At 40.4% G+C, this 14,418-nt stretch overlaps 1 protein-coding gene across 1 annotated transcript; it reads left to right on the top strand.

The window, feature by feature from the left end:
* Positions 1 to 653: 653 nt before the first annotated feature.
* On the top strand, positions 654 to 13,819 carry xab2 (XPA binding protein 2). The gene is made up of 19 exons (XM_061905232.1): positions 654 to 819; positions 2,628 to 2,776; positions 2,902 to 3,025; positions 3,116 to 3,313; positions 3,389 to 3,523; positions 3,617 to 3,781; positions 5,730 to 5,874; positions 5,962 to 6,113; positions 6,193 to 6,312; positions 6,392 to 6,523; positions 6,614 to 6,745; positions 7,924 to 8,037; positions 8,125 to 8,287; positions 8,362 to 8,552; positions 11,330 to 11,452; positions 11,535 to 11,706; positions 13,174 to 13,300; positions 13,519 to 13,625; positions 13,707 to 13,819. The coding sequence occupies exons 1-19, from the start codon at positions 784 to 786 to the stop codon at positions 13,766 to 13,768; spliced, it is 2,547 nt and encodes an 848-aa protein (XP_061761216.1). The 5' UTR covers positions 654 to 783; the 3' UTR covers positions 13,769 to 13,819.
* Positions 13,820 to 14,418: the final 599 nt, after the last annotated feature.

Here is a 14,418-nt window from a genome sequence, read left to right as displayed (position 1 = left end):
AACTTAGTATTCTTCTTCCTCCAAACACGACGACTTGAGTTTATACCAAAATGGATACATGTATGATACAGCAAAAGATTGGGAGAATGTCATGTGGTCAGATGAAACCAAAATAGAACTTTTTGGTATAAACTCAACTCGTCGTGTTTGGAGGAGGAAGAATACTGAGTTGCATCCCAAGAGCACCATACCTACTGTGAAGCATGGGGGTGGAAACAACATGCTTTGGGGCTGTTTTTCTGCAATATATGTATATATATGTGTATATATATGTATATATATGTATATAAAAAAAAAATATATATATATATATATATATATATAACGTTTATATATATTTATATATATATACATATATATACATATACATATATACATATACATATATATATATATATATATAAATATAAATATATATATATATATATATATATATATATATATATATAGTATTGCATTCTATTTTAGTTACTTTATTGATTTGTACTGTTTCGTGTACTTATTTTGATTATTATTTCTCGATTGTTTGTAAATGTTGCAGTTTATAAATAGAGGTTTATAAAATAAAAAATAAATAAATTAAATAAATAAAAAAACAGGGGACGTACACGCTGTTTTCAACAGACGTCAACACTTGACGTCTGCCGTACCTTTTTGATGGTACGGCAATGGGTGTCGCAAACTAGCTAGTGCGCATGTGCCGTCCAAAAGTACGGAGTACAAGCTAACGTTAGCCGAAGTTAGCATCCAAATACTCTCCCCGCACAGCAGTCTGCCGGGAATATGTCGTCGATAAAAGGAAAAGCGGATGTTATCTTTGTAAGTTTCCTTTCAGTTACGTTGTGTATCCTATTTTCACAGAAAAGTGCTGCGTTCGTTCCGAGTGAAGCTAACGCTAGCTGGAGTGTCAGACTCATCCCGTTTGACATAGTTGGAGTTAACTTGGTGTTCTTTTCTATATTGTTGGGAATTATGATGTATTTTTATTATTCACATGTGAATAATGCTGTATTCTAGTCTGTATTTATGTTATTCACATGTGAATAATGCTGTATACTAGACTGTATTTATGTTATTCACATGTGAATAATGCTGTATAATAGACTATTTATACTATTCACATGTGAATAATGCTGTAAAATAGACTGTATTTATGTTATTTACATGTGAATAATGTTGTATAATAGACTGTATTTATGTTATTCACATGTGAATAATGCTGTATACTAGACTGTATTTATAGTATTCACATGTGAATAATGCTGTATAGTTGACTGTATTTATAATATTCACATGTGAATAATGCTGTATAATGGACTGCATTTATGTTACTCACATGTGAATAATGTTGTATAATAGACTGTATTTATGTTATTTACATGTGAATAATGTTGTATAATAGACTGTATTTATGTTATTCACATGTGAATAATGCTGTATAGTTGACTGTATTTATAATATTCACATGTGAATAATGCTGTATAATGGACTGTATTTATGTTATTCACATGTGAATAATGTTGTATAATAGACTGTATTTATGTTATTTACATGTGAATAATGCTGTATAATAGACTGTATTAATGTTATTTACATGTGAATAATGCTGTATAGTTGACTGTATTTATAATATTCATATGTGAATAATGCTGTATAATAGACTGTATTTATGTTATTCACATGTGAATAATGTTGTATAATAGACTGTATTTATGTTATTTACATGTGAATAATGCTGTATAATAGACTGTATTTGTGTTATTTACATGTGAATAATGCTGTATAATAGACTCTATTTATATTATTCATATGTAAATAATGCTGTATAATAAACTGTATTTATAGTATTCACATGTGAATAATGCTGTATAATAGACTGTATTTGTTATTCACATGTGAATAATGCTGTATAATAGACTGTATTTATGTTATGCACATGTGAATTATGCTGTATAATAGACTGTATTTATATTATTCACATGTGAATAATGCTGTATTATAAACTGCATTTATATTATTCACATGTGAATAATGCTGTATAATAGACTGTATTTACATTTTTAACATATGAATAATGCTGTATAATTGACTGTATTTATATTATTTGCATATTAATAATGCTGCATAGTAGACTGTATTTATTTCATTCACATGTGCATTATGCTGTATAATAGACTGTATTTATATTATTCACATGTGAATAATGTTGTATAATAGACTATTTACATTATTCACATGTGAATAATGCTGTATAGTAGACTGTATTTATCTTATTCACATGTGAATAATGTTGTATAATAAGCTATTTGTATTATTCACATGTGGATGATGCTGTATAATAGACTGTATTTGTATTATTCACATGTGAATAATGCTGTATAATAGACTATATTTACTTTATTCACATGTGAATAATGCTGTATAATAGACTGATATTCACATGTGAATAATTATGTTTAATAGACTATTTTATTCACATGTGAATATTGCTGTACAGTAGACTATTTATATTATTCACATGTGAGTAATGCTGTATAATACACTATATTTATATTATTCACATGTGAATAGAATAGAATGTCAATCCAGTTGAGTTTTAAGTGTGATTTGATTTCTTGTTCTCACAGGAAGACGATGATCTCCCGTATGAGGAGGAGATCATTAGAAATCCATATTCAGTCAAGTGTTGGATACGTTACCTGGAGTTCAAACAGAACGGGGCTAAATCCACCATCAACATGATCTATGAACGGGCTCTGAAAGAGCTACCTGGAAGGTGAGTGTGTTATTTAGACATGTGGATTGTCTACGAATGTATTTCACATGTTTTGAATTATTGTGAATGGGTTTATATCCGAATGCACTCCCAAACTGTAACTATTTAACTACATTCCCTTATAGCTATAAACTGTGGTACAATTACCTAAGGGAGCGAAGGAAACAAGTGAAAGGGAAATGTATAAGCGAGCCAGTTTTTGAAGAGGTCAACAATTGCCACGAAAGAGCACTGGTGTTCATGCACAAGGTGATAATCACATTTACGGATAACGTTCCTCATCTCAATGATAAAATCCGACCGCGTTTATAATTAACATTATGTCTTTCCTGACTCCAGATGCCCAGGATATGGATTGACTATTGCCAGTTCTTAGTGTCGCAGTCGAAGATCACACGAAGTCGGCGAACGTTTGACCGGGCACTTCGAGCTCTTCCCGTTACTCAGCATCCCCGCATCTGGCCTCTGTATCTCCGCTTTGTCCGAAACCTGCCCTTGCCTGAAACCGCCCTCCGAGTGTACCGCAGATACCTCAAGGTGAGGACTCCAGACTTTTCTCTTGCCAAACTGTGAAGCAAGGCTCGCCGATAACTACCCTTTTGTGCCATACAGCTTTCTCCCGAGAATGCGGAGGACTACATTGAATACTTAAAGTCTGTCGGCCGCTTGGATGAAGCTGCAGTGCGTTTAGCAGCTGTTGTCAACGATGAAGGTTTTGTGTCCAAAGAAGGCAAATCTAACTACCAGGTAAGTTTTCCTTTCCGTTCCTTGGGAAATTGGGGGGAAAAAAATCAGTAAGATTTTTGATTATTGCATTAATCTGTTTATTTATTGATGCAGTTATGGCACGAACTATGCGACCTGATATCGAAGAACCCGGATAAGGTGACCTCTCTAAACGTAGGCGCCATCATTCGTGGTGGGCTCACCCGCTTTACAGACCAGCTCGGCAAACTTTGGTGCTCCCTCGCCGATTATTACATCAGGAGCGGCGTCTTTGAAAAGGTTTGTACATCTATAGCTGCAGTTTTTGCTTATCAGTCTACAAAGCCCGTTTCCATATGAGTTGGGAAATTGTGTTAGATGTAAATATAAACAGAATACAATGATTTGCAAATCATTTTCAACCCATATTCAGTTGAATATGCTACAAAGACAACATATTTGATGTTCAAACTCATAAATATTTTTTTCTGTTGCAAATAATCATTAACTTTAGAATTTGATGCCAGCAACACGTGACAAAGAAGTTGGGAAAGGTGGCAATAGATACTGATAAAGTTGAGGAATGCTCATCAAACACTTATTTGGAGCATCCCACAGGTGTGCAGGCTAATTGGGAACAGGTGGGTGCCATGATTGGGTATAAAAACAGCTTCCCAAAAAATGTTCAGTCTTTCACAAGAAAGGATGGGGCGAGGTACACCCCTTTGTCCACAACTGCGTGAGCAAATAGTCAAACAGTTTAAGAACAATGTTTCTTAAAGTGCAATTGCAAGAAATGTAGGGATTTCAACATCTACGCTCCATAATATCATCAAAAGATTCAGAGAATCTGGAGAAATCACTCCACGTAAGCGGCATGGCCGGAAACCAACACTGATTGACCGTGACCGACATCAATCTCTAAAGGATATCGCCACATGGGCTCAGGAACACTTCAGAAAACCTCTGTCACTAAATACAGTTTGTCGCTACATCTGTAAGTGCAAGTAAAAGCTCTACTATGCAAAGCGAAAGCCGTTTATCAACAACATCCAGAAACGCTGTCGGCTTCTCTGGGCCCGAGATCATCTAAGATGGACTGATGCAAAGTGGAAAAGTGTTCTGTGGTCTGACGAGTCCACATTTCAAATTGTTTTTGGAAAAATTCAACATTGTGTCATCCGGACCAAAGGGGAAGCGAACCATCCAGACTGTTATCGACGCAATCTTCAAAAGCCAGCATCTGTGATGGTATGGGGGTTCATTAGTGCCCAAGGCATGGGTAACTTACACATCTGTGAAAGGTACATACAGGTTTTGGAACGACATATGCTGCCATGTAAGCGCCGTCTTTTTCATGGATGCCCCTGCTTATTTTCGCAAGACAATGCCAAGTCACATTCAGCACGTGTTACAACAGCGTGGCTTCGTAAAAAAAGATTGCGGGTACTTTCCTGGCCCGCCTGCAGTCCAGACCTGTCTCCCATGGAAAATGTGTGGCGCATTATGAAGCGTAAAATACGCCAGCGAAGACCCCGGACTGTTGAACGACTGAAGCTCTTCATAGGGACGGCGTGGCGCAGTGGGAGAGTGGCCGAGCGCAACCCGAGGGTCACTGGTTCAAATCCCACCTAGAACCAACCTCGTCACGTCCGTTGTGTCCTGAGCAAGACACTTCACCCTTGCTCCTGATGGGTGCTGGTTGGCGCCTTGCATGGCAGCTCCCTCCATCAGTGTGTGAATGTGTGTGTGAATGGGTAAATGTGGAAGTAGTGTCAAAGCGCTTTGAGTACCTTGAAGGTAGAAAAGCGCTATACAAGTACAACCCATTTATCATTTATAAAACAAGAATGGGAAAGAATTCCACTTTCAAAGCTTAAACAATTAGTTTCCTCAGTTCCCAAACGTTTATTGAGAGTTATTAAAAGAAAAGGTGATGTAACACAGTGGTGAACATGCCCTTTCCCAACTACTTTGGCAAGTGCTGCAGCCATGAAATTCTAGGTTAATTATTATTTGCAAAAAAATATAAAGTTTATGAGTTGAACATCAAATATCTTGTCTTTGTAGTGCATTCAACTGAATGTGGGTTGAAAAGGATTTCCAAATCATTGTATTCCGTTTATATTTACATCTAACACAATTTCCCAACTCATATGGAAACGGGGTTTGTTTTTCATGCTGTATTCCCGTCTATAAACACCATTTTTTTGGGATGCCCTCACTCCCTGTCTCTTGAATCTGTCAGGCTCGTGATGTGTACGAAGAGGCCATCCTTACCGTGGTGACTGTACGAGATTTCACTCAGGTCTTTGACAGCTACGCCCAGTTTGAGGAAAGCATGATCGCGGCCAAGATGGAGACCACGGCCGAGATCGGCCAGGATGAAGACGGTTTGTGTGGTGTCATTGACAAATAGGTAACATTGTTGGTTGACGTTGTCACACTTGCATGTTCACGTTTGTTGTTCACCGCTCCAGAGGACATCGACCTGGAGCTTCGGCTTGCCCGCTTCGAGGAGCTGATTGCACGGCGCCCTCTTCTCCTAAACAGTGTGCTTCTGCGACAAAACCCCCATAACGTCCACGAGTGGCACAAGCGTGTAAAACTGTACGAGGGCGTTCCACGGCAGGTCGGGTGTCCTGAGCATATGAATAACCGCTTTATCAGAATCTGTTTGAATGAAAGTATGCCCTCCGTACGCTCTGCAGATCATCAACACATACACAGAGGCAGTGCAGACTGTTGATCCAGTCAAAGCCACCGGGAAGCCTCACACGCTCTGGGTCAAATTTGCTAAATTCTATGAGGAAAATGAGCAGCTTGATGATGTACGTGTACATTATTTCAATGGGCCTATTTGGTAAAAACGGATCCATTTTGACTGCATATGTGTATTTTCCTATGTAGGCCAGGACTATATTTGAGAAGGCAACCAAAGTGAATTACAAGCATGTGGATGACCTCTCCGCAGTGTGGTGTGAATATGGAGAGATGGAGCTTCGGCATGAGAATTACGAGCAGGCACTGAGGATACTTAGGGTAAGACCTGTCCTTTCTCATATTTTCAGTCATTTAAGTATTTAAATAATCAGTAATATCCATTCTTACCACTTGTTATTGTTATTAAAGAAAGCTACGGCCATCCCATCAAAAAAGGCCGAGTACTTTGACGCCTCCGAGCCGGTCCAAAACAGAGTCTACAAATCTTTAAAGGTCTGGTCCATGTTGGCAGACTTGGAAGAAAGTCTTGGCACTTTTATGGTACGTATCTGTGTGCGTGTGTTGGTGTTTGTTCCTCAGTACGTCCATTTTGTACAGTACAAAAGGGCAAATTGAACCAGGGACGACGTGGCGCGGTGGAAGAGTGGCCGTGCGCAACCCGAGGGTCCCTGGTTCAATCCCCACCTAGTACCAACCTCGTCACGTCCGTTGTGTCCTGAGCAAGACACTTCACCCTTGCTCCTGATGGGTGCTGGTTAGCGCCTTGCATGGCAGCTCCCTCCATCAGTGTGTGTGAATGGGTAAATGGGGAAGTAGTGTCAAAGCGCTTTGAATACCTTGAAGGTAGAAAAGCGCTATACAAGTACAACCCATTTATCATTTATTTATTTATAAATATTCTCAAACTGTGGTACGCGAGCTCCATCTAGTGGTAAGCTGAAGAATCTCCAATTAAAATGCAGTTATTTATTTTCCTATATTCAAACAGTGTTATGTTGGTGTGGCCGAAAATATAGAATATAGTTGTTAAAGGCCTACTGAAAGCCACTACTAGCGACCACGCAGTCTGATAGTTTATATATCAATGATGAAATATTAACATTGCAACACATTCCAATACGGCCGCTTTAGTTTACTAAATTGCAATTTTAAATTCTTCATCGTGTTTGGAGGAAGAAAAATACTGAGTTGCATCCCAAGAACACCATACCTACTGTGAAACATGGGGGTGGAAACATCATGCTTTGCTGTTTTTCTGCTAAGGGGACAGGACGATTGATCCGTGTTAAGGAAAGAATGAATGGGGCCATGTATCGTGAGATTTTGAGCCATAACCTCCTTCCATCAGTGAGAGCTTTCAATGGTTGACCAAATACTTATTTTCCACCATAATTTAAAAATACGTTCTTTAAAAATCCTACAATGTGAATTCCTAGATTTTTTTTTTCACATTCTGTCTCTCACAGTTGAAGTGTACCTATGATGAAAATGACAGACCTCTGTCATCATTTTAAGTGGGAGAATTAGACAATCGGTGGCTGACTAAATACTTTTTTGCCCCACTGTATATGTATATGTATATATATATATATATATATATTTTTTTTTTTAATTCAACGATGTGCCACAGGCTACAAGTTTTGTGCCTCACTTTGGCCACACCTTACAGTAAATGATTAAGAATCAGTCATTTTTCCCTGCTTCTCCTTTGCCTGCAGTCTACAAAAGCAGTGTACGACCGCATCATTGACCTGCGCATTGCCACACCACAGATCGTCATCAACTACGCCATGTTCCTCGAAGAGCACAACTACTTTGAAGAGAGCTTCAAAGTAAAAACATATATTTGTATATGTTTTTTTTCCCACTCTCCAATATTCCAAAGTCCTCCCACACGAATGCATTGCCTTTCTTTCTAGGCGTACGAGCGCGGGATCGCGCTCTTCAAGTGGCCAAACGTTTACGACATCTGGAACACCTACCTTACCAAGTTCATAGATCGATACGGAGGCAAGAAGCTGGAGAGAGCCAGAGATTTATTCGAGCAAGCCCTTGATGGCTGTCCCGCCAAATTCGCAAAGAGTAAGTTACTTTTTTTTGAAAACTGGCATTGTGTTCTATCTTGCATATTTGTACATTTGCCCATTGCTTTGCAGCAATTTACCTGCTGTACGCCAAGCTGGAGGAGGAGTACGGATTGGCACGGCACGCCATGGCGGTCTATGAGAGAGCGACGCAGGCAGTAGAAACGGATGAGAGACACCAGATGTTCAATATTTACATCAAGAGAGCAGCTGAAATATACGGTGTCACATACACCAGGGCTATTTACCAGAAGGCTATTGAGGTACTGCATGATTCTACTGTATTTTGATCATTTACACTGCCTGGACAACAAAAGGATCACACACTAATTATTAGGTTGGATGTGCCATCGGGGAAGAATTCAGTATGTAGTATTAAAATTAGTCAGCTGACCTCATTCTTTGAAGACATGCGGGTGCTGGAATTAGACCTAACCAACAGCAGCGAGCCTGAGCTTATTTGCGTAGTTCAGGGGTCGGCAACCCAACACGTTGAAAGAGCCATATTGGACCAAAAATACACAAAACAAATCTGTCTGGAGCTGCAAAAAATTAAAAGTCTTATATAAGTCTTATAATGAAGGCAACACATGACGTAAGTGTCTATATTAACTATAATAGCCTACTATCAAAATGTCTATGTGTCGCAGGATGAAGCAAATCTTCGTTGACAGAAATGCTGAAATGTTATATTTATTCTCCACATTTTTACATTAGAAACCATTGATAAATCGGAGACTATTCAGAAGGTGGGATAACTCCTGCTAATTACTGTCTTTTAATGGCCAAAGGTATAGATGTGTGTCCAAGTTAAAGGGAACACCAATCTTTGGCAAGCTAGGTAATGTTTGCTGTGGTCTGGAACAACAGGGTAAATAAGTTATTTTGATTATGTAGAACAGGGGTCGGGAACCTTTTTGGCTGAGAGAGCCAAAAAGCCAAATAAAATATATTTCCGTAAGAGCCATATAATATTTTTTTTAACACTAAACACAACTAAACACGTGCATTTTTAAGTAAGACCAACATTTCTAGAGTATAATAGGTCTCTTATTCTTTGTAATAACATTGTTATTCTGAAGCTAACTGTGGAGGGGCGTGGCCTGCGGGCCTGCAGCGACAGGTGCGTAGACAGCCCACTTGGGCCTTGTTATCTAATCACCTGTCGCTCTGTTATAAGCAGCAGCCAGGAGGAGAGACTGGGTTGGGGCTGGAAATACTATTGTTGGAAAGCAATTGAGAGACTTATTGAAAAATAAAACAATATTGTAACCCTGAAACAGGAGGGCAAGCCCCACACTAACCAATAATAAATAAATAACTTCTTACCATTAATGCAACTTCTTGAACAGGTGTCGGTAGAAAAAGTATGGATGGATGAAAATGCATGAGAATGTTTTATATTTTGAACATTATTTTTAACACTATGTTTACAAGTGGAATTATTCATTACTTATCATGTTAAGCAACGTCAGCTCAGATTTATCAGAGAGCCAGATGCAGTCATCAAAAGAGCCACATCTGGCTCTAGAGCCATAGGTTCCCTACCCCTGATGTAGAAAGTCAACCACAGAGAATATTTTTTGTTGGTGAAAATAAATTATCAACATTTGGAATCTAGAAATATCTCCGCGAGTGCTTATTAAGGAATTTAGTGAGTATTAAACCTCCTCAAGGCTACTCGCCTACCTTTATTTTTATTTTTTCGAAACTTTTTGGAACGACAGAGTAGCCGTAACATGGCCCACACACAACTATCTGAAATGCAGCCAATATTACATACTGATAGTGTCATGAGACATGCAAAACTAAATTATATACTAAGAGGATAAAAGTAAAGGATATTAAATGAGCTCAATTATACCTACAAAAGAGGCATAATGAGCCTAACTAGCATGTTAGCATTTATTAGCTTGCAGTCATGCTCTGACCAATTATGCCTGATTAGCACTCCAACCAATCAATCATCAATCAATGTTTATTTATATAGCCCCAAATCACAAATGTCTCAAAAGGACTGCACAAATCATTACGACTACAACATCCTTGGAAGAACCCACAAAAGGGCAAGGAAAACTCACACCCAGTGGGCAGGGAGAATTCACATCCAATGGGACGCCAGTGACAATGCTGATTATGAGAAACCTTGGAGAGGACCTCAGATGTGGGCAACCCCCCCACTCTACTGCCGTTGTGTCCTTGGGCAAGACACTTTACCCACCTGCTCCCAGTGCCACCCACACCGGTTTAAATGTAACTTAGATATTGGGTTTCACTATGTAAAGCGCTTTGAGTCACTAGAGAAAAAGCGCTATATAAATATAATTCACTTCACTTCACTCTAGGGGACCGAAAGCAATGGATGTCGAGCGGGTCTAACATGATACTGTGAAAGTTCAATCCTAAGTGGCTCCAACACAGCCGCGAGAGTTCAGTTCAATGCGGATCCAAGACAGCAGCGAGAGTCCCGTCCACAGGAAACCATCTCAAGCGGAGGCGGATCAGCAGCGTAGAGATGTCCCCAACCGATACACAGGCGAGCGGTCCATCCTGGGTCCCGACGAGCGGTCAATAACATCAACAAAGCACACCTCTGTGTATCCAGGCACAGTATAAAACATTTAGTGGACAAAATGAGACAAAGAAGGATTGGAAGATTTTACATGTCAACACACTGTGGTGAGTTCAAGAACAGGCGAAATTAGTTGGACAAAACAATGTTCACCAAATACTCTCATCAGTTAAGTGTGTACACAAGCATATTAAACAGCGGGCTTTCTAACAATTAGGAAGGTTTTTGTCATGTTTTTCCTCAAACAAAAAAAATACTACAACAAACTAAAAAAATTCACCATCTTTATCCATTTTTAATCAATTTTTAAAAATGCTCCAGGGCGGCTCTAATACCCCCGTCTTAGTTCAATCAAAGTGGTGACTCTCTATGTCCATGCAGTGTGATCGAGCAAGTATGTTTTTCTGCTCAGTTTCTCAAAATATTATTCTGGTGTAATGAATAAAGTACATGTTTGTGTTCATCAAGGTCCTTCCTGATGAGCATGCCAGGGACATGTGCTTGCGATTCGCTGACATGGAGAGCAAATTGGGTGAAATTGATCGTGCCAGAGCGATCTATTCCTTCTGCTCTCAGATCTGTGACCCCAGGGTAGGAGCAGCAGCAGCAGTGTCACGTTATATATTCCACCAACGATGTGCACGTGTATTCATTTCCTTTTTCGTTACGTCAGGTCACAGCCGTGTTCTGGCAGGCCTGGAAGGAATTTGAGATCCGCCACGGAAACGAAGACACAATCCGAGAGATGCTTCGAATCAAGCGCAGCGTCCAGGCGACCTACAACACTCAGGTCAACTTCATGTCGTCTCAGATGATGAAGGCCACCACCAGCTCCACTGGGACCAGTAAGACACTTCCTGGTTCACGAGAACATTTACCCACTATGGACTGGACTCTGGCTATTATGTTAGGTCCACTATGGGCTGGAATCTCACTATTATGTTAGATCCACTATGGACTGGACTCTCACTATTATGTTAGATCCACTATGGACTGGACTCTCACTATTATGTTAGATCCACTATGGACTGGACTCTCACTATTATGTTAGATCCACTATGGACTGGACATTCACAATATTATGTTAGGTCCACTACGGACTGGACTCTCACATTATGTTAGATCCACTATGGACTGGACTCTCACTATTATGTTAGATCCACTATGGACTGGACTGTCACTAATATGTTGGATCCACTATGGACTGGACTCTCACACTAGATCCACTACGGACTGGACTCTCACAATATTATGTTAGATCTACTATGGACTGGACTCTCACTATTATGTTAGATCCACCATGGACTGGACTCTCACTATTATGTTAGGTCCACTATGGACTGGACTGTCACTATCATGTTGGATCCACTATGGACTGGACTCTCACACTAGATCCACCATGGACTGGACTCTCACTATTATGTTAGGTCCACTATGAACTGGACTGTCACTATCATGTTGGATCCACTATGGACTGGACTCTCACACTAGATCCACTATGGACTGGACTCTCACAATATTATGTTAGATCCACTATGGACTGGACTCTCACTATTATGTTATATCCACTATGGACTGGACTCTCACTGTTATGTTAGATCCACTATGGACTGGACTCTCACTGTTAGATCCACTATGGACTGGACTCTCACACTATTATGTTAGATCCACTATGGACTGGACTCTCACTATTATGTTAGATCCACTATGGACTGGACTCTCACTATTATGTTAAATCCACTATGGACTGGACTCTCACACTTCTATGTTAGATCCACTATGGACTGGACTCTCACACTATTATGTTAGATCCACTATGGACTGGACTCTCAGTATTATGTTAGATCCACTATGGACTACACTCTCACTATTATGTTAGATCCACTATGGACTGGACTGTCAGACTATTATGTCAGATCCACTCTGGACTGGACTGTCAGACTATTATGTTAGAACCACTATGCACTGGACTGTCAGACTATTATGTTAGATCCAGTATGGACTGGACTCTCACAATATTATGCTAGACCCACTCGACGTCCATTGCACCGGTCTCCTCTAGAGGGGGGGTAGGGAGAGGGGCCCTCACATCTGCGGTCCTCTCCAAGGTTTCTCATTGTCATCCCACTGGGTTGAGTTTTTCCTTGCCCTGATGTGGGATCTGAACCGAGGATGTCGTCGTGGTTTGTGCAGCCCTTTGAGACACTTGTGATTTAGGGCTATATAAATAAACATCGATTGATTGACAGATTGATGTAAAATATGCCGTAGAATCTTCACTCTTTACCAATTTTTTTTTTGTGTTTGTCCAGTTTCAGATCTTGCTCCCGGCCAGCTGGGCATTGATGACATGAAAATGTTGGAGCAGAAAGCACAGCAGCTCGCTGCAGAGGCTGAGCAGGACAAACCCAAGCCCAAAGAAAAGATTCTCTTTGTCAGGTGTGTCTTTTTTTTCCCCCAACAATGAATTTCAGGGTACATGCGGGGTCTTAAAAAGGCTAAAAAAGCCTTAAATCCAATCATTTGAATTTAAGGCCTTAAAGTGATTAGGACACCTGATTGTAATTATTTGGATGGGTGGCCAAATACTTTTGTCAATATAGTGTATGTGACATACATGAACTCCCATCTTCCTTGTTGTGTTTGTTCCTGCGCAGAAGCGACACGTCTCGCACCGAGTTGGCCGAGCTCGCCAAACAGGCCAATCCAGACGAGATCGATATAGACGACGACGATGAAGATGATGAGAATCAAGGCCCGGAAGGTGTGCAGACACAGCTCACCTGTCTGTTGCAACTGTGTTGCTTTAACAGCTTTTCCCTCTTTTTCTACCCCCCTCTTCAAGAGGTGCGCTTGGAACAGAAGAGTGTGCCCACTGCTGTCTATGGAGGCCTGAAAGAGGACTGAAGCATTACACCACACACTCCTTCCTTTTTATCAATAAACATTCAGAGTTCATTTGTGAATGTGATGTATGTTTGCACGTACAGTACAGGCCACAGGTTTGGACACGCCTTCGCATTCAATGCGTTTTCTTTATTATCAGGACTATTTACATTGTAGATTGTCACTGAAGGCATCACAACTATGACTGAACACATGTGGAGTTATGTACTTAACAAAAAAGGGGAAATAACTGTGAACATGTTTTGTATTCTAGTTTATTCAAAATAGCCACTGTAGAGAGGCGGAGCCAGCGAACGAGGCATACTGGAGCCCTGCCCAAGATGGCGGCAAGGAGGCGGAGATTGCCGGGAGCAACTCTACGAGCGAGATCAGGTGCGTGGCTCGCACACCGGCACACCCCGCCTCTCCACTCAGCCGCATTCTCCGCCTCCTTGCCGCCATCTTGGGCAGGGCTCCAGTGTGCTCTGCCCCGCTGCTTGTTCGCCGGCTCCGCCTCTCTACATAAAATGTGACACTCGTGCCGTCATCGTGCGGGTTCCATGGACCATCAAGGAAGGACATTACTGAGCAGGTTTGACTCTTGTTTATTCTTTCAATAACACAAACTTGTGTGCAGTCAGGACGCTTTTCAGCTCCTTCTCTCCTGCTCG

Source organism: Nerophis ophidion, linkage group LG07 (assembly GCF_033978795.1).
Source record: "Nerophis ophidion isolate RoL-2023_Sa linkage group LG07, RoL_Noph_v1.0, whole genome shotgun sequence".
Lineage (NCBI taxonomy): Eukaryota > Metazoa > Chordata > Actinopteri > Syngnathiformes > Syngnathidae > Nerophis > Nerophis ophidion.
Note: the sequence above shows the minus strand (reverse complement) of the source record. Positions and strands in the feature narration are given on the sequence as shown.

Coding starts and splice junctions, on each gene's coding strand:
- xab2 (XM_061905232.1), top strand. CDS start 784: ATGTCGTCGATAAAAGGAAAAGCGGATGTTATCTTT. Junction 8,553..11,329: donor TTTACCAGAAGGCTATTGAG/GTACTGCATGAT, acceptor GTGTTCATCAAG/GTCCTTCCTGATGAGCATGC. Junction 11,453..11,534: donor CTCAGATCTGTGACCCCAGG/GTAGGAGCAGCA, acceptor TCGTTACGTCAG/GTCACAGCCGTGTTCTGGCA.